The sequence below is a fragment of the Maylandia zebra genome, linkage group LG19, assembly GCF_041146795.1.
Source record: "Maylandia zebra isolate NMK-2024a linkage group LG19, Mzebra_GT3a, whole genome shotgun sequence".
Lineage (NCBI taxonomy): Eukaryota > Metazoa > Chordata > Actinopteri > Cichliformes > Cichlidae > Maylandia > Maylandia zebra.
This window is the reverse complement of record NC_135185.1, coordinates 2,378,027-2,405,377: the sequence shown is the minus strand read 5'-3', so window position 1 is coordinate 2,405,377 and position 27,351 is coordinate 2,378,027. Positions and strand designations below refer to the sequence as shown.

The 27,351-nt window shown below is 41.8% G+C and overlaps 1 protein-coding gene across 3 annotated transcripts in view; it reads right to left on the bottom strand.

The window, feature by feature from the left end:
- Positions 1-18,046: 18,046 nt before the first annotated feature.
- Positions 18,047-27,351, bottom strand: part of clmna (calmin a) — a 40,443-nt gene continuing 31,138 nt past the window's right edge. Inside the window, exons 9-13 of one of the 3 annotated variants that reach the window (XM_004564185.5) lie at positions 25,127-27,274; positions 24,522-24,703; positions 23,708-23,792; positions 23,568-23,620; positions 18,047-21,259 (exon numbers count right to left, since the gene is read on the bottom strand). In XM_004564185.5, coding sequence (XP_004564242.1) covers positions 21,142-21,259; positions 23,568-23,620; positions 23,708-23,792; positions 24,522-24,703; positions 25,127-27,274 — 2,586 coding nt within the window. In that variant the 3' untranslated portion in view covers positions 18,047-21,141. Of the gene's footprint in view, positions 21,260-23,567; positions 23,621-23,707; positions 23,796-24,521; positions 24,704-25,126; positions 27,275-27,351 lie in introns of all 3 variants that reach the window. The other 2 variants (XM_004564186.5, XM_004564184.5) reach the window with 2 other exon arrangements.

The window sequence follows — 27,351 nt, the reverse complement described above, 5'->3', positions numbered from 1 at the left end:
TCTGATTCTGATTCTGAAATAGGTCTGTGTGAAATGTAAGTGAAAACAGGATGCAATGACAGCATTCAGACAAGCAGAAGCCTGGCTACTGGTTTCTTTTAACAAAACCCTGACAGCAAACGTCACCAAATGCTGTGTTCTCGATTCTTACCTGATATAGCATCAAACTGTTGCTTTCACATCTTAACAAATGTTTTCAGTGGGTGAAAAGTACCATAACTTCTCTGCTTCTGAGCCATACCAATGGATGTTAAATAAAAGTAACATTAAAAAAATCTATCATTGAGGATTTGCTGTTTGTTTGTTTGTTCTGGGTTTTTTGTGAAAACAGTGATAGTAATATCAAAATTAAGAAAAGCAATGGGAAGGGACATATAGGGTTTTGGAGCGCGATGTCACGAGAGGGGGCGTGACCAGGTTGTTTGGTCGAGTCGCCATGTTAGTAGGCCAAACAAAGCGAACGTGCTGTGTTGTCGGTTGCAACGTTAGTGGTCAATAAAGAGATGCTGTAAAGCGTGTTCATGTAAACATCGTCGGGTCTGCCGTGATACGTTTACAATGGGACTTGTAACATAAACAAAATACACTTCAGCTAAATACTTCTAATTTATTTTACCAAACAACGAGGAGCCGCACTATAAGGACTAAAGAGCCGCAGGTTGCCGACCTCTGATCTAGAGCCGAGGAAAAAAAAATCAAAGGAGTGAGACCCATACGAGCATACAGAGTTGAGTAAGGACGTGCTGCCCAACTTTCATCGCGCACATATTTATTATTATATGGTCCTAAGTTGTAGTGCATACACTCACAAAATGTTTAGTAACTTCAGACCCCTGCAACAAGCCCAGGTCCAGTTTACTTTGGTGATTTGGACTATTCCATTTCACAGCTGTTGTTAATTTTTTTCCCTTTGCGTTGGCCTGCGCAGGAGATAATCTATTTATCGTTTCAGGTTGTAGTATTACACAACATTTTCAGATCTAATAGAAATAAAATGAGTGTTTCGTAATTCATTCAATTTATTATCTGTATTTATAACTGGCATTATTGTTTCATTCTATTATAGAATCTTACAAGAAAGAGGCAAAATTGTATTCCATTATGCTTTATTAGCTGCTTCGGTGAAAAACAAATCAACAATGCAAAAAAAATAATAATTTCAAAACAACATACTGGAAAACCGTTATTCATCTCTTGATTGCTTCAATACAACACTTGGGCACACATATGCGGGACTTTTCGTGGCTGTTTTGATATCGCTGTCTCTGTTAACCGATCAAATCTCGCCGTGGTAGCAGCTTTACACTCGGTATGACCCAGGTTGATAGAGGGGCCCAGTCTGGATCGCATTCCAGCATTTTGTAGGCCGGTTTTCCTACAAAACACAACAAACATTAGCCCGCAAAGCCACAGTGAACAAAGCAGCATAGCGCAACGAATTCAATTCAAATTAAGACTTATTTGTAACCTACATCAACAATTATGTTATGATAAATTACGTAGTAACTACAACAGAAGACTTACCTTTGTGGAAATGCTTGGAGCAGACTAACATGTGAGCTGGAGTGTTCTGGGACGTTATGTTTGGTCTTCGAATGGCTGCAATCCAGGCCATCCGTCGGTTCTGTTACTTCGGAAACATGGCTCGAACAATTTCTCTTCCACTACGTAATCCGATAACAACGATCTCTTTACCCGTCGGCTTCCCGTGGCTGTCATGCAACCGGCTATTGCAGTTAATAATACAACATCTTCTTGCCATTTTTTGTGTTTCTTTTTATCGCTGTGTGACTGTTTTCATGTGCTAGTACTGCTTGCCACTCGTTCCCAGAATCCTTTGCGGTTTTACCCCTGAATGACGTCACATTTTCAATCTCTATAGAGATCGAAAATATGATGTCATTTCCGGGGTAAAACCGCAAAGGATTGTAGGTACGAGTGGCCAGTGCGCACGGGCCATAGACCCTGTGCACGAGATAATGCTAACCACTCACCACTGCTGTCATAAAAAAAATAAAATGATCAATTTTGACTTTTGAAGCTTGTAGATCGATTGGTTGTTTACATCAGTCAACACAAGCAGAACTTCATTACAAAATGAGAAGACACATCGGCAAATGTTCAGCATTCAAACTACAGGTGAACAATAGTCAAATGTTTCCAGTTATGTTGATATCAGCTAGCCGAGTACACACCTACACAGCATGTCAACAAACCGTGAAAAAAAAGCCACAAAAAATAAATGTATCGTGCTGGTAAGTATTTCTATACATTAGTATTTACAAAGGGTATGTTGTGACTTACCTTCAAAATTACAGTGGTCCCTCGCTATAACGCCATTCGCCTTCCGCGGCTGCGCTGTTTCGTGGATTTTTTTAGTGCAATTTTGCATGCTTTTTTTTTTTTTTACAATGCATTGTGTTCTGTGTCCTGATTGGCTGCAGACCACTGTCGATCTCCTCCGTGCCCTCTCTCCTGCACAGTACAGAATCGCTACATCAATCGCTGATTCATTGATGTTGAATTATCTCGCAGCTGCTCTATTCCCATGTTCTGGACCTGAAAACAGGGTTTGATCTTTGGTTTCTTTCTATAATACTCGACTTATTTTTCTACAAAGGTTTGAACTTTGAGAGTGTTTTAAACAACAGAGAAAAGTGTGAAAATGTTCATGCCTGTATGAGAAAAGTGTAAGTGTGTAGTGAGGGGCGTTACAGTCTTAAAACATCTATAATAATTGTAAAAAATAAAGTTGGCTACTTTGCGGATTTCACCTATCGCTGGTTATTTTTAGAACATAACATCCGCAATAAACGAGGGACCGCTGTATACAAATACTGAGAAATATAGAATTTGAATCCTTTCTCTCTTTTGTTCTGAGATGCGGGGGGAAAAAATATGCTGCCCCGACATCATGCCAGCGCATATTGGGAATGGCACAGGCACTGAGCGGTTTTCTATCGCCCATTTGCTGGGAGTAAGGGCGCCCTCCGTTTGCGAGGTGCGCCTGCTGCTTGCGGCGCAGAGAGGAGAGGGCGGGGCGGCGGGGGATTCTCGGGCTGGCTGGAGCAGCATCTAATAATCAACTCGCAAAATAAAACAAAAGGGGTAAAGGGCTCAATAACAATTTATAATTTACAGTTTGATGATTTAAAGTCTCACACACAACCCATCGAAAGGGGAGGGGGGCGGCTGCTTCCAAATAGAGCGCATTTCATTCATAATGATGTAAATCCAAGTCCATTATCTATTCATGATTTGAATCCTGGGTTGTGTGAAATCCCAGAAATAAACCCGAGACAAAGTGAATCTGTGAACTAAGGTGTAGGTCTATTAGGTTATGTTGTGGTGATCGGACAACATGACGGAGGGACTGGATTGCAGGGTAAGTCCTGAGACACACGGTAGTACAAGAAATCCCTTTCACTGGAAAGAACAGTGACTGTCGCTGCCCCCTCTGTCTTCCAGTACTCCAGAGCGAAGAGACAGGACGGCCGGGGACATCGCTGGGTTTTCTTTGCCTCGCTCCGATTTTAGTGGATTTTAATGCTGTGGCTGACGCCACTGGATTTTTTGTGTTGTTTTTATGTTTTTACTGTGTGTTCTCCCTGGCCAGGGGTGTTTAACTGTTTTAAAAAATAAATAAATTGTGAAATAAATTATATTTTCGTAATCGAGTTTTATATTGTTCTTTTGCCTTGGCTACTCCACTGCTCTGTCCGTTTTTTGAGGGGTTTCCCTTCACTTAGAATAAAACCACCTACATATCTGGCTATTCTGAACATGTCAGTGTCCTGTAACCATCCGTCGGTAAACTGGAACTGGGCTTGTTGCAGGGATCTGAAGTTACTAAACACTTCATGAGTGTATGCACTCACACTTAAGACCATATAATTATAAATATGAGCGTGATGAAAGCTGGGCAGCACGCTAACGGCCACTCTTATGCTTGTATGGGTCTAACCCTTTCACTCCTTTGATTTTTTTTCCTCGTACCTTTTTTTTTTTTTTTTTGCCTTTTCATCAAGTCTGTCTGTGTCAGACCTGCCGCTTTCTCCTTCGTTTTGTACATAACTGTTTTGGGGGCAAATAAAATGCAAGTAGGGATTAAAACTGCAGAATGAATGGTTACCGGTGCTGGAAATGCTAGCGCTTGATGCAGTGTTTTGATTTTGCTGCCACTGGTACCTACAATGCAACGCGTGCAAGTCACGTGGTCTGTCAATCTCTATACATGTGTTTGTGTGTTCATTTGGCCCCATTGTACTTCTGTATGTTCTCATCCTCCTCCTTTTTGATGTTGTTATCTGCTAGGCTTTGGTCTTCTGCTCCTTGTCTGGTTTTTAACCATCTTTGATAGTGTCTCCTATTGGAACTTGGAAACAGGACCATGTTGCAGACTGTACAATGGTGCCCCGGAGACTATTCAACACATACTAGAAGGGTGTGAAAAAAAACAAAAAGTGGTCCCATTGGTCATGAGAGCATTAGGAGACAAAGTCTCCTAAAGCATAAATGCAGGAGACATTGTCGCAGATTTCAGACACAACATCTCTAGTCTAGAAAAAAAAAGTCATTATCATATACTACACATTGAGAGGTTTTATTTGATATCACTCTTATTTATTTTTTTTAATCTTAACTCTTCATGTTCTCCCTGTGCTTCTTTGGAATACATTGTAGGAGGAGACCAGGTGTTTCCTACCACATACCAAAGACATGCTAGGTCAAATATGCTAGATTAATTGGTGATTCTAAATTGGCTGTGTGTCAGGGTCCTCTGAGCAACTATGGACTTATGTTATATTATATGTATTGTATATGTATTTTTGGTGTTGCTGCCACAACTCTGTGTGTGTGTGTATGTGTGTACACGTGTGTACAGATGCCGGTGTTTCTGTGAACACAGATTTGCGGGCGCCTTCAGGCCCGGTGGGTGTGGCCCTGTTGGTACTGGCCACACCCGAAGCCACACACCTGCTGCTGATCAGGGCTTGTCGGGGGAGCTACTTAGGAGAGTCTTGGAGCTCCCACTGACGTGGGATCATTGCATGAGACTCCACGTTAGTCACCCAGTTTAGGTTTAGTCGTTTAGTGCATGCCTGCTATTAAGCGTCCTGACAGCTGCCGCTATTGTTTCCCGCAGGAGGAGCATAGGAGGCCCCAAGGGCAGCGAGCACCGGGAGTGCAGACACGGAGCAGAGAGCACAAGGAGGACACGACACGGGAGTCTTGGGAAACACGGGGACTTATTGTTGTTTTGCACCATACACTGTAAATAAACGCACTGTTCGCACACCGAGCACTGCGCCTGGGTCCTCCTTCCCTACACCCCCACAGTCTGCCATGCCAAACCGTGACACTATGGGTGTGAGGTAGACAAAGTAATTCAGGTATATAGAATAAAGCCCTGTATGAATTTATTTTGAAATGTGACTTGTAGTTTAAAGAGCTTCATAACACCTCGGGTGAGCACAGCTGGTGCCCAACAGTTACCTGCTAGTCTAGTCACTGAGCCTGGTATAACAGATTTCTCAGTGTTTGACTTGGGACCAAGTTATGGACTTTTCGAGAATGTTTCCATGCTTTGGCTAGGTCTTGTGTGGCTGAAACTGATTATGAACTTTTAAGTAGTTTCCATGGACAGTGATGTTAAAAGTGTTTTTCGTGTGGCCGAACGGACCCCTTTCAAGACTGAAAGTCTGTCCTGTTGAGATAAAATTATTTGAAGTGCCTCAATAATGCTATGCTTTTATTAATAAGTGTTATAAAGTTATATAGTATAGTATTAAGTGGACACAGCCCTGAAAAATAAAGGCATTAGACTATGTGTCCTTGGGGAGTGGAATGCTGTAGACTCTTGCTCACGCTTGCCTGGGAAAAAGTAGATAACAGGGGACCATCTTCTAGTGGAAAGTTACTGAGACACTGTTGTTTAGACTAGAATGAGAGAGCTTCCGTAATAAAACTGTTAAGCCCGCATCACCATTTTGAGAACCACAGCAATATGTCATGCAGGACGCATCTCCCTTCTAGAAGTACTGTGAAAGCGAAATAAAGTGTTAAGTGGTCTACTGAGCTGTCACAGTCTGCGGGGCAGACCGAGTGGAGAGAGTGAGGTGGACCCAGGTGCAGACACAGATGGAGATGAAACTGAATCTCAAACGAAAAGCGAGCTTTTATTGTGGCTGAAACAATGACATGACAAAAACAGCCGGGACAGAGATTAAACTTAACTAGAACCTGAACTGGAGAACAGTATGACTAACTATGAGAACTAGGGAGACTATGGTTATGAGGACTATGAACAAGATTCGGTGCAGATGCATGAAAAAAACCATGAGAAAACCTTGACTTGACATAAACACTAAGAACGTGACCTGCAACGAATCTTGAAAAAACACTTGACATGACCTGAGGGACGAAACACAGACGACGCCACACTGACAAAGAGAAACACGGGGCTTAAATACACTGAGGGATAACGAGGGGAACTAGGCACAGGAGGAGCTGGGAGTAATCAGAAATGACAAGACCAGGAGGAAGCAAAACTCAATACATTGACAAAGGACACCGACTTTCAAAGTAAAACAGGAAACAATTCACAAAGACGCAGACTTAACACAGGACTAAAGCTATACTAAACACGAGCGTACAAGAACAAGACCCTTAACTGAAACAGACGAAGAATAATAATAATCAACAAGACACAACCAGAGATTAAGAATAGCCCATAATACAAAATCAAACCAAAAGATAAGAACTCAAAATGCTGGGTCGAAATGACCCAGAACCGTGACATGAGCAGTGTTTTGTCTTCCATCGGATGCCTCTGAGGAATCAAAAGAACTCTGTGAAGTGTTGATATTTAACAACTGGGGGCTCATCCGGGATTGCGATAGGCTAAGGAAGACAGATTGGGCAGTCTGGGGGCTCAACCAGCAAAGTGAACAGAGGCCCGGGTCATTTTCAAATAAAGGTAAGCACCACCTGTTAAATCAAAGTGTGCATATTGGAGCTTATCTAAATCGTCTGTTTCCCAAGTTGTTTGAATTCTCAGTGTCAATTTGCTGTTGTAGACAAAGAGGCGGTGTATGATCTGTCCCACTGCGTTAGAGCAACTAAATTGTGGGTGTAATAAGCCAAGTAAACCAATTGGCTGTTGTGGATAGCGACTGAAAAGAGTAAGAGTAATTATTAGGGATGCACCGATACCGGTATCTGGTATCTGCCTCGATACCACATTTTCTAAAGTACTTGTACTCCTTAAAAGTCCCCCGATACCGGGGACCGATTCCACGCTCTGAGAAATGTCTATGTTTGAGCGGCGTGTAAGGGGTTAATCACAGGCGCAGAGTCCCCGCCCCCAGGCCCCGGCTGCAGCTCACAGCAGGGAGAAGGCGAGGCGAGACATGTCAGCCGTGTGGAACTATTTCAAAGTGAGTGAAGACGACAAAACAAAGGCCGACTGCAAATTGTGCTCAGCAAAATTGTCCAGAGGAGGCTCAAAAGGTAGCGCATTTAACACAAGTGATTTAATCAAGCACCTAAAATCCCAACACGGCAATGAGTACAAAGAGTTTACCCACGCTTCTAAACCAACACAACCCATGCTGCAGCAAACTCTTGCAAGACGAGAGAAAATGTCCAGAGACAATCCACGTGCTGTGAAAATAACACAGACAATTATCGAGTACATTGCATTGAGTGACCAGCCACTCTCGGAGGTAGAAAATGTTGGATTCCTGCATCTCCTCCATGTTCTGGAGCCCAGATATGATGTCCAAGCCGCCGCTACATGACTAACACGGAGCTGCCTAAACTACACGAGTTTAGTGGCTCGTGAAAAAAACATATCCACAGCCTACTGGAAGCCTCCTCTGCGTTTAGTTTCACCACAGATATTTGGACAAGCAGTGTTAGCCCCGTGTCACTAATTAGCCTAACCTCCCAGTGGATAGACGAGAGTTTCACGCCACAACGAGCCATATTACATGCAAAACAATTCCGCGGCTCGCACACCAGCCAGGCTATAGTGCATGTGTTTGCGGAAATGCTCCAGACATGGGGTATACCTAAAACATCAGTACATGTTGTGCTTGGTGACAATGCCAAAAACATGATAAAATCCATGAATAACGCAGGGCTCCCAAGTCTGCCGTGTGTCGCTGTGATGGATGCATGCAACCACACAACTGAGATACTTAGGTAATATTCATTTGGTCTTTTGTCTTATGTTTACGTTATGCTCTAAAGTTTCTGTGATCATAAGTTAATTAATTTGATATTTTGAGTTTACCTGTAATGCATGACAGCACTAAGCTATAGCCCAAATGGTGGCATAGACTTTCCTTTGCATTGTTTGTTATTTTATACAGGTATGTTATATTGATTATATTTCTGCTCTTTCTGAGTTACCTGACCTCCGCTCCAGTCCTTCCTGGTTTGGCTGAGGGTGGAGCTGGTTTAAATGCAGAAGCCAATAAAGTGGAATGGACCATCTATTGTGATCATGCAGGGGGAATGGGGTTCTTCTTGAATGATGGTTATCTGTTATCTCTTTAGTTTTCACCTTTGGTGTATATAATGGTTTATTCATTTGCTATATAACTGGAGCTGTTTCTCATTTGGGCAGGTCAGTTTGTTGAGTTATGTTTTTGTTAAGTGATTTTTGAGTAGCGGTCTGTTAAGTTAACCTCTTTTATGGGCCCACTTGGTTCTTAAAGACTTTATTTTTTGTTATTTTGAATTTTTGTAATCATCTTGTCCTTTTTGGGGGTATAATAAAACCCATTTTTTTGAAGTTTACATTTGTGCCTGTGTGTTCCTGGCTGCTTGGTTCATGACAGTCGCGCACAAGTTCACGAGGGCTTATTAGCACAGAGGAGCATAGCTGATGCTATAGCAGTGGGGCGGAAAATAGTTGGGCATTTTAAACATTCCGCCTTAGCCTATTCCCGCCTCGAGGACATTCAGGGACAGCTCAACCAGCCAATAAAGAGACTGCAGCAGGATGTACAGACGCGCTGGAACAGCACGTATTACATGCTCCAGTCCCTCATAGAGCATGTGTCTGAACATGAACTCTTTATCTCACCGCTCACCAATGGGCTCTTATGAAAAAGACTGTTGCCATCCTCGCCCCCTTTGAGGAACTAACTAAAAAAGTGAGCAGCTACGACGCACTAGCCTCTGATGTCGTCCCAGCTGTGACTGTGCTAGTAAGACTTCTAAACAGAGAAACAGACGAGGACCACGGCGTCAAGACAATGAAAGCAACCTTACTGGCAGCTGTCAAGAAGCGCTTCAGTGACGTCGAGACCAACCCACTGTACTTCATCTCCACCATACTTGACCCAAGGTAAAGTCTGTGTGCTATAGGTATTCAATGATAAACTACAGTACTAAATGTAAGATTAATTTCCATCTGAAATATTATATTTTTGTAACTAAAATACACAAATACAAAAGTATGCAATATGTATAATATGAAATACATTTACTACCAGAAAGCCAAATGGCTGGCATTTGTGACAGTGGTTTAGGGGAAACTAAAATCAGTCCTATTTTTCCACATATTAATACATTCATTAATTTTGTTCAGGTATAAAGATTGCTTCTTCCCCAACAACACTCCTCCGGAGGCCAAGCTGCACCTGAAGCAGGAGCTGCAGAACCTCCTGCTAAAGTGTTCCTCAAGGCCCAGGCCAGCACTAGCAGCAGTCTGGACACTGTATTTGAAGAAATCACTAAGGAGCAGCCCCAGGCACCACAGCCGCTGGTAGCAGGTGCTGCCATTGAGCTCGACACATACCTCAGAGAGGCCCCAAGCCCTCGTGAAGACAGTCCCCTGAAGTACTGGGGTGTCAACAAAATCAGGTTCCCCATTTTGGCTAAAATGGCCCGTAAATACCTCTCAGCCCCATGGAGCAGTGTGGAAAGTGACAGGCTTATTAGCTCAGTGTCACACATTATAGATGAAAACAGAACCAGGCTGACTGCTGATAATGCAGAAAAGCTACTGTTACGCCCCAGTCTAGGGGTACAGGAACGCAACATAAGTTTGAAAAGATTGCCCCGCATTGGTCCCCAAAACCATACACAGAGGGAAAACCAATTTCTTAGTGAATGGTGGTTTATTTTTCTACACTGCAAAAATGAAGCTCCGGGGTGAACAAAGGCCAAAATAACAAACAAAACAAGCTAAGTCAGGAGGAGGTGCTATCTAAAACCCTATGTGAAATCAAACATCAAACAAAAGACAAGCGCTACACCTAACTCCCTAATTGAAATAAACAGGAGAAAACAGTGCAAGGAAAACAATAAGGCAGCTCACCCCTGCTATTTACAATGAAAACTAATGTACACACTATATACAGAACTCAGAAAGTCGCACAAATGTCTCAGGTTTTGGAGGCCAGGGTCAGGTCTGCTGCTGCTGTCAGTGGCTGCCCCGGGACAACTGCTGGTGATGGATTTTGAATGCGACCACATGATCAGCGGACCAATCGGCAGCCGTCAGCTCATCCAATCCGGGGCCTGCCAAGACTTAAAGACACAGACAATAACAGCCACCAAAACAGATTATGGACAGGGCCATAACAGCTACTTTTCTTTAAAAAAAAAAACCTGCCACTCACTTTTTCTAAATATGCGCCATTAAGTGAGTCGTCTTAGACTTGATGTTAATACCTACCTCAGTTGCACTGACTGTCACAGTTCTATGTTGGTGGTTGTTAGTTTATTCAAATATTGTGCACTAAATAGCAAAGATGTTTATTAATGCCCCTTGTGTTGTCCAAAGCGGCAGAGTTTATAACAAACTGAAAAAAATACTTGAGTTGCGCTGTCACTGTTTACATTTTTTTAATAATTATTTATTCTGTAATATGTTGGATACAACATGCTTTTCATTTTAAATAAATGTTCTTAATTCCAAACTAGTCCCTTGTTTTTTTGTTAAATTATATGACTAAAGCTGTTACCTGTAAATTTAAATCATGTTTTTATTAAGTACTCGGTAACGGTATCGGTGCATCCCTACAAAAAAGATGTCACCTCACCACAGGGGTGTAGTGCAGCCAGAAGGCAATGGAGTAATGCTCCGCCACTTCTTATTTCTGAGGAAATAAAATAGTCAATTAACTCAATTGGTTGCAATTTATTCATCATTTTGATACATACACCCATGCTAGTGGGATTTTTTGGGTGGTCTACTAATATTGCACTAATATATATTACAAGGATGCAGTTAGCTTATTTCAGTAATTACCTCCCAAGAGCAGTAAATATCAGCGGTGTGAAATTACTCAAAAAAGTTTTATATTTTAGATTCTTCAAAATATCCACCCTTTGCTTTGCTTTGGAGATGGAGCTGGACCAGATGGTGGCAAGGCAGCTGCAGATGGGTGCAGGATGCTGGACATGTCTGGCTGAGCCTGTAGCTCAGACATGAACAGGTGCAGACGCCTGCCAAACACTAGCCATCCCCACCCGAAAAATTGGTACAGGTGCGGAGCTCTGCTGTACCCTGGCTGGCCTCACCCTAGGAACCGGCATGGGTGCAGGAGCCTGAGGAGTAGGTAAGGGTGCAGGAGAGGCAAAGGGGGACTATAGGAGGAGGATCGAGGACCATTTGAAGAGTAATACCAGCCGGCAGGTGTGGCAAGGCATCCAGCACCTAACCAACTATAAGATCAATCTCGGAGCTGCGGACGGTGACCTGGAGCTGGCAGAGGAGCTGAATATCTTCTTTGCCCGCTTTGAGACCAGGGTACCGGAGGTATTGGAGCCACAGCAGCAACACGCCACCCATAGCAGCACCACCCTCACCCTGGAAGAGCACGAGGTGAGGCGCATGCTGCAGGCTGTTAACCCGAGGAAGGCGGCGGGTCCTGATGGTGTGCCAGGTCGAATATTGAGGGATTGTGCAGGACAGCTGGCTGGGATCTTCACCAGGATTTTCAACAAATCCCTCGCACAGGCGACTGTCCCACTCTGCCTGAAGTCCTCCACCATAGTCCCCTTGCCTAAGAAGCCCCACATCACCGGCCTGAATGACTACAGACCGGTGGCACTCACCCCAGTGGTAATGAAATGCTTTGAGAAGCTGGTCCGCAGACACATCACAGCAGCCCTGCCCCGCAGCCTGGATCCACACCAGTTTGCCTACAGAGCAAACCGATCCACGGAAGACGCTGTAGCCACAGCACTCCATGCTGCATTAACTCACCTGGAAGAGCATGGTAGCTATGTGCGGATGCTCTTCGTGGATTACTGCTCAGCTTTTAACACCATCCTTCCACACAAACTGGTGGCCAAGCTACAAGACCTGGGGCTTCCATACAGCACCTGCATGTGGATCAATAGCTTCCTCTCGGGCCGTAGACAGAGAGTCAGAGTTGGCCATCACACATCCTCAGCCCTGAGTCTCACCACTGGCTCACCCCAGGGCTGTGTGCTCAGTCCACTGCTCTACTCTCTCTACACACACGACTGCACTCCTCGCCACCACAGCAACATCTTTGTGAAATTTGCAGATGACACCACAGTGGTGGGGCTCATTTCCAAGGGAGACAAGTCTACGTACAGAGACGAGGTGGAGCAGCTGACGTCATGGTGTAAGGCCAATAACCTCCTCCTCAACACTTCAAAAACCAAAGAACTCATAATAGACTTCAGAAGGAAAAAGGCAGAGATCCAACCACTATTCATAAATGGGGACTGTGTAGAAAGGGTGGCAAGCTTCCGCTTCCTGGGAGTCAATATAGAGGAGAACCTTTCCTGGAGTGTGAACACCTCCGAGCTGCTGAAAAAGGCCCAACAGAGACTTCCTGAGAATTCTCAGGAGGAATAACATCACACAGAGACTGCTGGTGTCCTTCTACAGAGCCACCATTAAGAGTGTTCTAACTTACTGCATATGCATCTGGTACACTAGCTGCACAGGGGCTCAGAGGAAAGCACTCCAAGGGATCATTAACACCGCCCAAAAGATCACTGGCTGCCCTCTCCCCACACTGGAAGATCTACACAACGCCCACTGTTTTAAAAAGGCCCAAAACATCATAAAAGACACCTCACATCCTGGCCACTCCCTGTTCGAACTGTTGCCCTCAGGCAGACGGTACAGGGCAATCAGAGCAAGGACTAATAGACTCAAACACAGCTGTTATCCAACTGCAATAACACATCTGAATACTACAAAAAAATGTCCATCACGCCACTCTTGTGTTAATCTATGCACGGTCTGAAGCATGTGTATGGGAATGTATGTGAATGTTTTACTGTTATATCTTATTAGTATTTTAAGTATTCTATCTATTTTATTTATTGAATTTTATTGTTTTATTTATATTTTGATATTGCTAGGGATGATGCAATGATCGGGGACCATTCTTAATTTCGTTGTTCTCATGACAATGACAATAAAGTTTCTGATTCTGATTCTGAGAAGGCTGGGTCGCGGCTACCCTGACCCTGGGAGCCAGGACTGGCACAGGTACTGCCTGGACGCCCTCTGTTTCCACCCAGAAAACATACGCGGGTCTGAGGACCAGTGGCGCCTCAGCTGCCCTGGGAACAGGAGTAGCGACCGGAAACAGTTCTTTGAGGTGCTGACAGGGGAGCGACACCAGAAATCTTTAATTTTTGTCAGTTCTCTTAGTTATCATGCTTCTTTCCCTCTCTGGACCCTCTGTCCCCCTTTAACGGGTGGGCCATATATGGGATGACCGCTGTGTTTGGGCACTTGTCAAAGTATAAAAATTACAGGCTATTATTAAAGCTAATTCTCTCAGACCTCTCATTATTTTCCAGCCTCCCCCAATCCCCATTCTGGTTGTTTCCTGCTTCCACCTTTGTGCTCAGACTAGGGCTTTTTACCTTCTTTACAGTTAAACAACTAATCTTCCAGGACGGGCGATTCTCTGCGCTCCTCTCCTCTTCTTGCTTCAACCTTAGGGGTTGACTACCCTTTGGTTCGTTGCATAGATCAGAGGATTATTCTGCCCCAATGTAAAATAAATAATTTTTTAGATTTGACGATGACCACATTTGCACTCAGCTGGAATGAATGGCTGGTTTGGGGTGGCTGTAGATCAGAAGGTAGAGCAAGTCTTCTACTAATCGGAAGGTTGGTGGTGATCGATTCCTGGCTGCTCCATCTGCATGCCAAATATCCTTGGGTAAGATACTAACCTCAAGTTGATGCGAGTATGAATGTTAGATCACTTCTGCATTGAAAGAGTGCTTGTATGAATCGGTGAAGCAGGCATGTCGTATAAAGCACTTTGATGCTCCGGGAGAAGGCAAGGCAAGGCAAGGCAAGGCAAGGCAAGGCAAGGCAAGGCAAGGCAAGGCAAGGCAAATTTATTTGTATAGCACAATTCAACAACAAGGTGATTCAAAGTGCTTTACAGAGACATTAGAAACAAAAACAAATAAAAAGCATGATTTAAAATTGATTAAAACAAGCAAACAAACTAACTAAACACACACATTTCACACCTGTTCGCGCGATCTGAACCCTTATCGTAAGGGGAGCTACCAGTCCTTCTGTGGACGAGCTACTTTCTATTTTAAATTCCCTGAATTTAAAATACTCTCTAGACCCAGTCTAGACCCAGCTGGGGAGCTACCCAGAGCTCTAAACCCACTTAACAAACAAACAAACAAACAAACAAAACAGTATATAAAATCAAAACAGATAAAATCAGAACAGTAGATAAAATCAGTAGTTAATGTAAGTTTTGAAATTTAAGCTTAACAAACAAACAAAACAGTATATAAAATCAAAACAGATAAAATCAGAAATAGATAAGATCAGTAGTTAGTGTAAGTTTTGAAATTTAAGCTTAAAAGTGTGGATTTGGTGCTTTATTCAAATGCAGCTGAGAACAGGTGAGTCTTCAACCTGGATTTAAATAAACTGAGTGTTTCAGCTGATCTGAGGCTTTCTGGGAGTTTGTTCCAGATATAAGGAGCATAAAAGCTGAATGCAGCTTCTCCGTGTCTGGTTCTGACTCTGGGAACTGATAAAAGACCGGATCCAGATGACCTGAGGGATCTGGAAGGTTCATACTGGGTCAGGAGGTCACTGATGTATTTTGGTCCTAAACCATTTAGAGCTTTATAGGCCAGCATCAGGACTTTAAAGTCTATCCTCTGACGGACAGGCAGCCAGTGTCAAGACCTCAGAGCTGGACTGATGTGGTCCACTTTTTTGGTCTTAGTGAGGACTCGAGCAGCAGAGTTCTGAATGAGCTGTAGTTGTCTGACTGATTTTTTAGGTAGACCTGTAAAGATGCTGTTACAGTAATCAAGCCTACTAAAAATGAATGCATGGACTAGTTTTTCCAGGTCCTGTTGAGACATCAGATATTTTATCCTTGAAATATTCTTGAGGTGATAGTAAGCTGATTTTGTTAGTCTTAATGTGTTTTTCTAAGTTTAGGTCTGCATCCATCACTACACCCAAATTTCTCGCCTGGTTTGTGGTTTTTAGATGTATAGATTGAAGTTCTCTGGTGACCTGTAATCGTTTTTCTTTGGCGCCAAAGACTATTACTTCAGTTTTGTTTTTGTTTAGCTGGAGAAAATTGTGGCACAACCAGTCATTGATTTCCTCAATGCATTTACCAAGAGCCTGTACAGGGCCGCGGTCTCCTGGTGACATTGTGATATATATTTGTGTGACATCTGCATAGCTGTGATAGTTTATTTTGTTGTTCTTTATAATCTGTGCCAGTGGAAGCATGTAAATGTTAAACAGAGGGGGTCCCAAGATGGAACCTTGGGGAACTCCACATGTGATACTTGTCTGCTCGGATGTGAAGTTACCTATTGATACAAAGTATTTCCTGTTTTCTAAGTATGTTTTGAACCAGTTTAGTACAGTTCCTGAAAGACCTGCCCAGTTCTCCAGTCGTTTGTGTCACGGGTCTGGGTTCGTTGGACCCAGTATGTGGAGTTTCATGTTTTTGTTATTCCATGTTTGAGGTTATTATGTTTTGGTTTTAGTTTGCATCAGGGATTGTTTTCTTGTTCTCTTGTTGTGTTGATGATGATGATGATTATGATGTTTATTATTTGAGTTTCATGTTTAAGGATTTGTTCTCGGTTGTATCTCACGTTTAGTTTAGTTCAGGTTCCATGTGTCATTCTGTCTGTCTCTCAGTGTCAGGTCTGCGTCTTGGTGTGGTGTTCTCATTTCCTGTTTTATTGTGAAGGTCTGGGTCTCATGTGAGTGTGTTCAGTTTTACCTCTGTCTCGTCTTGTTGATCATTCCCAGCTGTGTCCACCACCTGTGTGTAATTCCCCTGTGTTTCTCTGGGTGTATTTAAGTCATGTCCTCCGTCATTGTAGTTGCTGGTCCGTCTGTGTATTCCACCCTGCCTCATCTGCGTGTTCTCCCTGCAGTCCGCCGTTAGTCTCTTCTGGTCGTTCTCGTTAAGGTTTGTGCTCTGTAGTTTAGTTGATCCCAGTATAGTTTAGTTCCAGCTCCATTTGCCGTTTGTGTTTACTTTCATGTTCAATAAACCACCTTTACACCTTCACGACTGCCTGCACTTGGATCCTCCTTTTTCCTTTTCTACATGGCTCTCCTCACCCGCCGTGACAGTTTGAGTAATATGTTGTGGTCAACTGTATCAAATGCTGCACTGAGATCCAGTAAAACTAGGACTGACATTTTTCCACTGTCTGTATTCAGACATATGTCATTAAACACTTTTGTCAGAGCGGTTTCAGTGCTGTGGTTCTGTCTAAAACCTGACTGGAAGGCATCGTAGCAATTATTCTGTTTTAAGAAGTAACTGAGCTGTTGAGAAACTGCTTTTTCAATGATCTTACTTAAAAACGGGAGATTTGAGATCGGCCTGTAGTTGTTCATTTGTGTCTTGTCAAGATTGTCCTTTTTCAGTATAGGTTTGATTACAGCAGTTTTTAGTGATTCTGGAAACACACCTGATAATAAAGAAAAGTTGACGATCTGTAACAGGTCTGACTCTAAAGTCTTTGAGACCTTTTTGAAAAAAACATGTTGGCAGGACATCTAAACAGCAAGAGGAGGAGTTCAGTTGACCTAAGATGTCCTCCAGGTCTTTGCTGTTAATAGGTTGAAACTGTTTCATGGTGTTTAAACAGTTTTTTTTTGGTGGACACAGTACATATCCTGGATCTGCTGTTGATGTACCAACTGCTTGTCTAATTTTTTTGGATTTTGTCTGTGAAGAATTTGGCAAAGTCATTGCAGGCCATGGTTGAATGAAGTTCAGCTGCCACTGACACGAGGGTTTGTTAGCCTGTCAACTGTAGAAAATAAGACCCGAGCATTATGGCTGTTTTTAGTGATGATGTCAGAGAAGTAGGACCTTCTTGCACTCCTCAGTTGTAAATTATAATTGTGAAGTTTCTCTTTATAGATGTCATAATGAACCGGGAGGTTTGTTTTTCTCCATCTGCGCTCAGCTTTCCTACACTCTCTTTTTTCATTTTTCACCAGTGTGGAGTTTCTCCATGGAGACTTTTTCCTTCCAGAGATAACCTTCACCTTAATGGGAGCAATAGTGTCCATGACATTTAACATGTTAGCATTGAAGCTATTGACGAGCTCATTGACTGAATTCATATTCTGCCTAATATTATACAACATGGAGATGGGGTGATGCTTTACTACACAAGAAATATGTGACTTTATGTGTGTTGAAAACAAGACTCCGTTATTGGGCCTGTGGTGAGTTGTGTCATTTCTGTTTGCACTTCCAACACTATCTTTGGCAGTTTGTGTTCCTTCTTAAAAAGTGCAAAAGACTCAAAATTCTTCCTTCATAGTGCTGGTACGGAAGCTCAGTATTCCAAAGTTTTGACATATATTGTCCTACAATTTTTCTAAGTGCCATCAAAAACATTCTGAAATCTATTTTTTTTTTTTTTTTTAAAAACAAAACAAAACAAACAACCTTTTTGGTTTAAATTGAGTTCATATATCCTTCAAGGACGCCTTCTTCTTGAACCAGATTTGAAGAACTTCTTGATAACACCCTCATTATTTCATAAAATCTTCATCAGGTTTAGATGGCTTTACATTTTGCATTCAGTTATCCATAGTATGTATTTTTGTGTACAAATCAAGTCTACTGTACAGTTATGATGAACCACAAAAATATAATAGTGCATTTGTAAGCACATGCAACAAAATATCAAGGCCACAGTTGAATAAAAATATGAATGTAATATTTTAAGAAATGTGCCATTTTCTGATTAAAGATGTTATTAATAGTCATTGTCTAACATACGATGAAGTTTGGATTTAAAGAACAAAGCTGCATCTCTACATGGGAAAATGTGAAAAGAAAAAGCCTTTTGAGAGAGAAAATATGCTTGATTTTACCAACACACTTTCATTTTTATAATTATTTATAATTTGTCAAATTACAAGTTCATTTTCATCACACAATGGCATTTCAATAGAGAAGAATTCATTAGAAAAAAAATAAATTACAACTACAAATTAAAATGAAAACTTAACTGTAAATATTAGTAACTCAAAACCTTCAATGTTTATTAAGGTCATCACATCTATGATGCAAAACAGCATGATGCTGTTATGGAGCTTGACACCTGAATAAAGGTTTCTAATAATATGTGACAAGGTCTATATAGCAGTGGTGGACAAAAGGTCACATTAACGCAGCAGGATCTGCTTCAAGTGACATTTTTCTCACACAGTGAGTGCATGGGTTCATGCGGACATCTCCATGCCTGTCAAGTTTTTCTGATTGCATGGACTCATCTGTGGAGATGTACATTACAATGCACCAACTGTGGATGTGGCAGGCAGGACAGGTTACAACAACGCAATTAATGTATGGGGACGATGTGTTTTAATGTAATAATTTAATGATTTTTAAATAGTATCTAATGTTTTGATACATTCGACATGTGAAATGCATAAAGCCTTAAAAACAAATGTCTGATAAATGTATTTAAAAATGCATTGTAGCATACACCTACATAGATGTTGTTACAGTTTTACTTGCACAACTGCAGCTTTCTTCTTCAGCCTTTATAAATAGGACTTATTTGTACAAAACAAAAAAGCCTTTATTTTTCTATTAAAACTTTTAATCTATAACCCTTTTTTGTGAAAGTTAATACATTTATTTTAATATTAAGACTAATATGAGTGCACTAAAATTTCAAGAATAAAGTTGCAGGATCTTTTGCAGTCATGTAAAACTCAAAGATACTATGTGTTTTTGAAATGTAGCTTTTTTTGGTTCCTGTGCAAAATGTGTTTAAAAACAGAAAGCAATGATTTGCAAATCTCACAAACCCATATTTTATTCACAATTTAAAAAAAACTGAAAATATACTAAAGGTTTAAACTAGGAATTATTTTAAGAAAAATATTGGCTCATCTTGAAATTGATGGCAGTTTGTATGAACACTGAGCTTCTGGGAAGCAGGCTTAGCTAAAACTGAGTTGATAATAAAGTTTCCCTCATCTCAGGGTTAACAAACTCAAAGTCAGATCTATACTCACCATCTTTCTAAGTCTTTGACCCTGGGCAATAATCCTGTCAGGCTGTCAGCAAATTTCCTGAAAACATTTACCGTGTGTTGCACACTGGAAATATTGTCAGCTGTCACACTGACGAAAAACGTGTCACATTTGGATCTTGGAGCGCATGTAATTTGTGTGAACACTAGGTGGGGCTGAGATGACTTTAAGTGTCATGGTTCCTGGAGTCAGTGTTTTCAGTTTGTTGTTCTTTTTCCTCAGTTAATTTTTTTTTAAATCTATATTTTCAGTGTTCTTGTAATTATGTTTGGATTATGTCCTGAAGTTTCTGGGTTTTTGTTTATAATTTAATAAACAAGCTTCAATTAATGTCTATCTTTTATTATCATTCTGCTTTTGGTGATTCGGTTTATACTTATTCTTCTTAGCCTTCCCCGTTCCCTCAGTGTAGGTGTTTTCATGACTTCCTGTCTTATTTTGCCATTCAGTCATCTCAGTTTTCTTCAGTTCATGTTTTGTTGTCCATGCTCCCACGCTCTGTGTTTTCTCTGCTGTCTCCTAGTTTTGCACTTCTGCCTTGAGCCCAGCTTTGTCTCCGTGACATCCAGGAGTAAACATCCTTTTGAGTTTATCCTTTTGTCTCCAGGGTCCTGCCTGCCGCACAGCATATCACGACATTGACACTCAAACTATATATTTTATATTATATATATTTTAGAGTTGTTCTTAAACATGGACTATCTGCAGGTTCTGAACATTTACATTGTGTGCACAGACTCAGATTAAGTCATTATTATTCTGAATTATGTCAAACAACATTTTGGTATCTGAATTTCAGCGTCTGAGCCTAGACACATTTTACACTGAAAAGCAGCTAAATTAGTGTCGAGTCAACCCGGAACCTTAATCGCTGAGATGATAGGCTCTGCAACAGATCAGCAAACCATGTCAGAGTCTACTTATCCAAAACAGATCATGGATTCAGATCTGACATTTTTATCTTCACTTTTTACACCTACATTTTGTTGTTCTTAGGTTAGAAGTGAATAATTAAATTTCGATATCAAATCAAATTAGGATTCCAGCCTCATCTAAAAATCAGTTGGGTGCATGATGACAGCAGGCCTCATAAAAACTATACCGCCAGTGCTACCCCAGAATCTTCTAGCAGATGTATTAATTTAAAATTAATTTCAAATTTTGGTTTGTCTGATTACAGAATTCTGTTTAGGTTTTTCTTACATTTTACACAGTGTCCCAACCTTTTCAGAATCTGGTTTGTTTATTTTAAACCAGTAAAATTTTGATCTTTAAATTTTTAACTTCATTTTCATATAAGTGTGATCTTTTTCTAAAAAGACTGCAATGTTTTTCCTCCCCAAGTGACCTTTACACTCTCACATAAACTGCTTAAGCCACACTAGAAGCTAAAAACCAAAACACAGAAAACAAGCTCTTGTAGTTTTAAATTATACAGGTTTTAAATATCTTCACTTAATGTAGATTCATAAAAAGGTGGCAGTTGGCTGTATGAGCATGTGCATGTTAAAAAACCTAAAGTTTTTTATTTTTCCTCATAGCTCAGAGAAGCTGTGCTTGTGCGCGTGTGTGTGCGTTCAGCGGTTCAGCAGCATGTCGGGCAGTGTCTTCAGGTCGATCTGAGGCAACACCCAGAAACAGTAGAGCAGTAACCATAGCAGCAGCAGCACACGTAGCTCCCAGTTCTCCCTCCACCTACACACACACAGAGACAAGTGCAACTTTACTTTCTCTTTGCACAGTGTTTGAGCTCATTTGATTTAATTGGTGGTTGAGCTGCACTCTTCGGCTAGTTCACACACTTGTGCTCTTCATAACATTTTCAGTATTGCAGCACATTCTCGCTATATTAACTCAAGCAGCTGTTTTCATTGCAGACAATTTAACATAGAAGAAACCCACATTTGAGGCAAAGCTATGATGCTGAACCAGACTGCACACTACAGCCGTGCTGGAATTAGCTCACACAGATGGAACGGAAATTTGAATGTGCCTTCCTGTCTGTTACAACAAGATGTCTGCTGTGTTACAAAAGTCATGTCCAGTAACAAATCACATTTTTCTGACAGCAACAGATTTCAGCATTTACCATGTTGTAATTTTTTGTTATATTTACTACAAAAACAAGTTGCATGGACCAGCTACGTTGTGATTTCATTCAAAGGAAGTCTGTGTAGTCTTCACAGGTACATCCAAACGTAGGTTCTCCTGCTAATCTGTAAGCTTCAGAGAAATGAAGACGTCCGTCCTTCCTGTGCCACGTATAAATCTAACTCGAGTGCTGTTTGCTCACAAAAACATAATGTGAAGTTACTTCAATTCAGCAGCTACTGTTACAAACTTGGCAACACGGTAAACCTACATCACAGTTAAAGGCTTGAGTGTTACAAACAACTCCAGTCAGGTCCATAAATATTGGGACATCGACACAATTCTAACATTTTTGGCTCTATACACCACCACGATGGATTCCAAATGAAACGAACAAGATGTGCTTTAACTGCAGATTGTCAGCTTTTATTTGAGGGTATTTACATTTGCAAATGTGCCTCCCACTTCTCAAGGGACCAAAAGTAATGGGACAATTGGCTTTTCAGCTGTTAGATGGCCAGGTGTGTGTTATTCCCTCATTACCCCAATTACAATGAGCAGATAAAAGGTCCAGAGTTCATTTCAAGTGTGCTGTTTGCATTTGGAACCTGTTGCTGTCAACTGCCAAGATGAGATCCAAAGAGGTGTCACTATCAGTGAAGCAAGCCATCATTAGGCTGAAAAAAACAAAACAAACCCATCAGAGAGATAGCAAAAACATCAGGTGTCTCAAAAAGAAGGAACGCACCGGTGAGCTCAGAAACACCAAAAGACCCGGAAGACCACGGAAAACAACTGTGGTGGATGATCAAAGAATCCTTTCCCTGGTGAAGAAAACACCCCTCACAACAGTTGGTCAGATCAAGAACACTCTCCAGGAGGTAGGTGTATGTGTGTCAGAGTCAACAATCAAGAGAAGACTCCACCAGTGTGAATACAGAGGGTTCACCACAAGATGTAAAACCTTTGGTGAGCCCCAAAAACAGGAAGGCCAGATTAGAGTTTGTCAAATGACATCTAAAAAAGCCGTCACAGTTCTGGAACAACATCCTATGGACAGATGAAACCAAGATCAACTTGTACCAGAGTGATGGGAAGAGAAGAGTATGGAGACGGAAAGGAACTGCTCATGATCCTAAGCATACCACCTCATCAGTGAAGCATGGTGGTGGAAGTGTCATGGCGTGGGCATGTATGGCTGCCAATGGAACTGGTTCTCTTGTATTTACTGATGATGTGACTGCTGACAAAAGCAGCACGATGAATTCTGAAGTGTTTCGGGCAATATTTTCTGCTCATATTCAGACAAATGCTTCAGAACTCATTGGACGGTGCTTCACATTGCAGATGGACAACGACCCAAAGCAAACTGCAAAAGCAACCAAAGAGTTTTTGAAGGGAAAGAAGTGGACTGTTTTGCAATGGCCAAGTCAATCACCTGACCTGAATCGGATTGAGCATGCATTTCATTTGCTAAAGACAAAACTGAAGGGAAAATGCCCCAAGAACAAGCAGGAACTGAAGACAGTTGCAGTAGAGGCCTGGCAGAGCATCAGCAGGGATGAAACCCAGCATCTGGTGATGTCTGTGTGTTCCAGACTTCAGGCTGTGACTGACTGCAACCAAGTATTAAAAAATTAAAGTTTGATTTATGGTTCTTATTCTATCCCATTACTTTTGGTCCCTTAACAAGTGGAAAGCACATATGCAAACTGTTGTAATTCCAACACCGTTCCCCTGATTTGGATGTAAACACCCTCAAATAAAAGCTGACAGTCTGCAGTTAAAGCACATCTTGTTCGTTTCATTTGGAATCCATTGTGGTGGTGTATGGAGCCAAAAACGTTAGAATCGTGTCGATGTCCTAATATTTATGGACCTGACTGTAAATCAGGGAAGGAAATGCTCTTACCAAAAATCAAAGTCATCACGGTCAGCTTTTGTAGTTACAGCTCTCCGACTGTCCTGTGAAAATGCCAGTCGCACTCTCAATATACAGTGGTACTCATTGTTTTAACATCTCTGTGGGAGGGAAAGGAGCATCAAACTCACCACTGACTCTGGGCAATGAGCCCCCTTTCTGTGACGGAGAACTGGTGGGATATGGCTTTCACCTTGTCTGCTGGAACCTCCACTGCTCCTGACGAAACAAAAATCTATCACTTTCATTCTCAACAGGAGACAGTAAAGCCAGGAAATAACAAAAACAGTTACTTTTTCAAGCCTCTGGAATCACAGAATAAGTACTGGCATGAAAGCAACACTAAGCTGCTCCAACATTCTGGCTCAAGAAACTTCAGGTTTACAGTGAAAACACTAAAACAAAACAAAGAACCAGACAGGACCAAGCTCTGATTCTACTAATACTTAAGGGTCAGGCAGAACTGAAGAATATAAAAAGGCTTTAAACATTAAAAAAGATCCTTTATTTTTTTCCTTTATTTTCTGCTATGTATTTTTAAAAAGTGAGATTGGTCCAGCTGTGGCTGTAGCTCAGGAGGTAGAGCAGGTCATCTGCTGATAGGTAAAGTTGGTGGTTCAATTCCTGGCACCCCCTAGTCTGCAGGCCAAATATCCTTGGGCAAGATACTAACCCCAACACATTCATACTCTGATAAATGTGTGTGAATGTTAGCTAGAAAGCACAGAAGAAAGTGTTTCACTTTAATGTCTTTAATTCTCAAGTCACAGTCTTGTCTGTCTCATACTGCCTTCCTTTAATTTCCTACAGCCTCCACTTTTCAGGACATTTATAGAAATGTCTAACTGAAAGGCTGGGTCAGAAGAATCCCATCATTTGCCACAACATTGCTTTCCCCCTGGGTAAAGTGTGCTTCTCAGTGTACACTAAGAATAGAAAGCCTACCTCACAGGCTCTGTGTTTTCCCTGGCAGAGACTGGCTTCTGTTGCTCAGCCTCACTGGGATCCCTCCTGTCTGCTAGAACATCAGCATCTCCTAAGGGCTTACATAGCTTCACTCCAGGCAACAAGCAGTGCTGCTGGGATCCAAATACATTCTTTGTCTCTTGGGTGGTCTTTGTGATCACCTAATAGGATAAAAAGAGATATTTTAACAGAATAAAAAGTACAGAAAAAAACGTCACACTTCAACATATCATTGCTTCTGTCCTGCTCATTGTGTGAAAATCATCAACCACTTAATGTATCAGTAATGTCTCTGAGAAACTTGCCAAACAAGCTGAAGGCAGGGCTAGGTGATAAAATGCTAAATACAGCGAAATAACTTTTCCACTATCGAAATATGAGACATGGTCAATATAAAGTCAGCAGAACTCATGTGTTTCACATTTTGAAGGCTAGAGACAATGACGAGTTGTATAGCGGTACATACCTTAAGAGCAATAGCAAGAGAAAAGACAAAATGACAACAGAAATGCTCCTGAAAACTCGCAACGCAACAGTGTTACTGACCTTTAAGCCCCAAGAAAGTGAAACAGGTTCACATTTACCTCATCGTGCTCCTCTATCAAGTCCACTTCCCTGAAGTCTTCACCCAGCGGATCGAATTGTTGGTCATCTGGTAAAATGTCTGAAGGTGGTGCTGGCTGCAGAGCAGAGACACTCAAAACAGAGGGCCAGGTTTGTGCTTCAGTGTCAGGTTGGTCTGTAAACATGAGCTCTTCTTTGTCAGGGTAGAACAGATCCATGGGCTCAACAGGGTCACCAACCAGATCCTCTGTTGGAGAACCTCGATCAAAGTCCGTGTAAAACAAAACGTCCATGTTTCTGGACAGGGTAGCTGGTTCAGAGCGCAACGTCCCTATCTCATCACTTGGTTCGGTGTTGAATGGATCCAGTGTACTAAGCTGTGTGTTGGCTATGTCGCTGCTACAAAAGGTGTCAGCTAGTTTGCTCTCATGTCCATCAGGTGGATCAGTGGAATTTACAGCATGCTCAATATCCACTATATGAGTTTCAGCCTCTGTAGAAAAGTTAGTTTCTCCCTGAGAATCATCAAGAGGAGGCTTGCATTTATCACCATCTTCACTTATTTCAATCTGACCTTGCACGTATTCATTTGATGATAGATTGTGTTCATTTATATCAATTAAATGCTGATTTTCTGGATCCATTAATTCTCCTGAAGATGTGGCTTTAGCATTTTCAAACAGACCCTCAGCAATAATTTCATCGTCTTTATTGGAGGTAGAGCTTTTTTCACCTGGGTTTGCAGTACTGTTGACACACATGTCGGTCACCTCGCTTACAAACACCAATGGCTGGCTGAGATTTTCATCATCAGTACCGTGTTCATCCTGTTCTTCTGGCACACTGACAATAGAGATGGAAGGAATATTCATGCCTATGCTTGGATCCTGACTTGTTGTTAATACTTCCTCTGTGTTGGTAGAAGAGGTGTTTTCTAAAGCTTTAGTAATTTGTACAGAATTATTTGTGTCCTGAGAGTCTTGGCTGTCTTTTAAAAGTCCTTCACTTGCTTCATCTTGTGTTTCTACAAGTACTTCATTCCTGCCCTTTAACATTTCTGGTTCTTTTTTGTTCTCTAAAGAACCACAGCAGTCTGTTTTATGACATTCAGTTTCCAATTCAACCTCCTCAGAGACATTTATGTCTTGCAGAAATTCACTTTGACTGTTAGTTTCTCCTTTGTGGTTCTGTGCATCCACAGATTTCTTCACACATTTCTCATCTCTGTGAGTACCGTCTTCTATAATATTCTCTTTCACAGATTCTTCACAATAGTCGCTGGATGTGTTGGAGCTCAGTATTTGAGGTTCAAGGATATCTTCAGCACCAAAGTTGCTCACTTCAGCTGAAGATTCTTGCTCCTTCTCTTTTAGGGACTCAGACTCTAGCTGTGTTATAACCTCAGTATTGATCTGCTCAGGTACCTGCTCCGTTTCCAAGTCCTTGTTGCTTCTTTCAAGTTTTGAATCTTCCACTTCAGCTACTCGCACTTCCCTTTTCTTAGCATGCCCCTGGAATCTGTCCTGCATGCTCTCCAGTGAGCTCAAAGAGTAAATCCCTTCATCAACACAACACTCACTCAGTGACTGCTCATCAGCGGCTCTTTCTTCTATGGATGGGATAAATCCTTCATCAATAGCAGTTACTTCCACAGGAGTCGCACGGTACACATCCCAAGCTGTTCCAATATCACACAAGCAACTTTGGCTCTCACCATCCTTCTCCCCTGCCACGGCAAGCTCACTCTCCACCCAAGAGTCCGGTGAGCTGATTGCAGAGTCATCCATTACTGACTCTGTGTTTACAGACTCGGGTACTGATGAGCCGGTGGGCGAGTGAGTATAAGACAGCTGTGGGTCATCATTGTTGGTTAAGATTTCTTCCACCGGTTTTATGGGGTCATCTGTGTGGGGCGAATCTGTCAAAATGTCATCGCTGGACCACGATCGAGTTGCCGTAACCCTGAAGGAAGGTGGCATCATGCTTCTGTCTTCTGATACAGAGGAAATTAAGATTTTGGGTGGGGGTTGGGCACAGTCCTTCTGAAACATATAGGACCTCTCCCTTATTCTGCTTCGGTGAGTACCTTTACTCATGTGGTCAGAGTCACTGAAGTTGAGTCGGCCCATAGAGACACTTCGTTCAATTAACTGGCAGGGCTCCTCTGGCTGAGACGGGAACAGGGAAATATCAGTTTTCAAATGACTGCTTAGTCAAAATACAATTCAATTCCAATTCACTGATT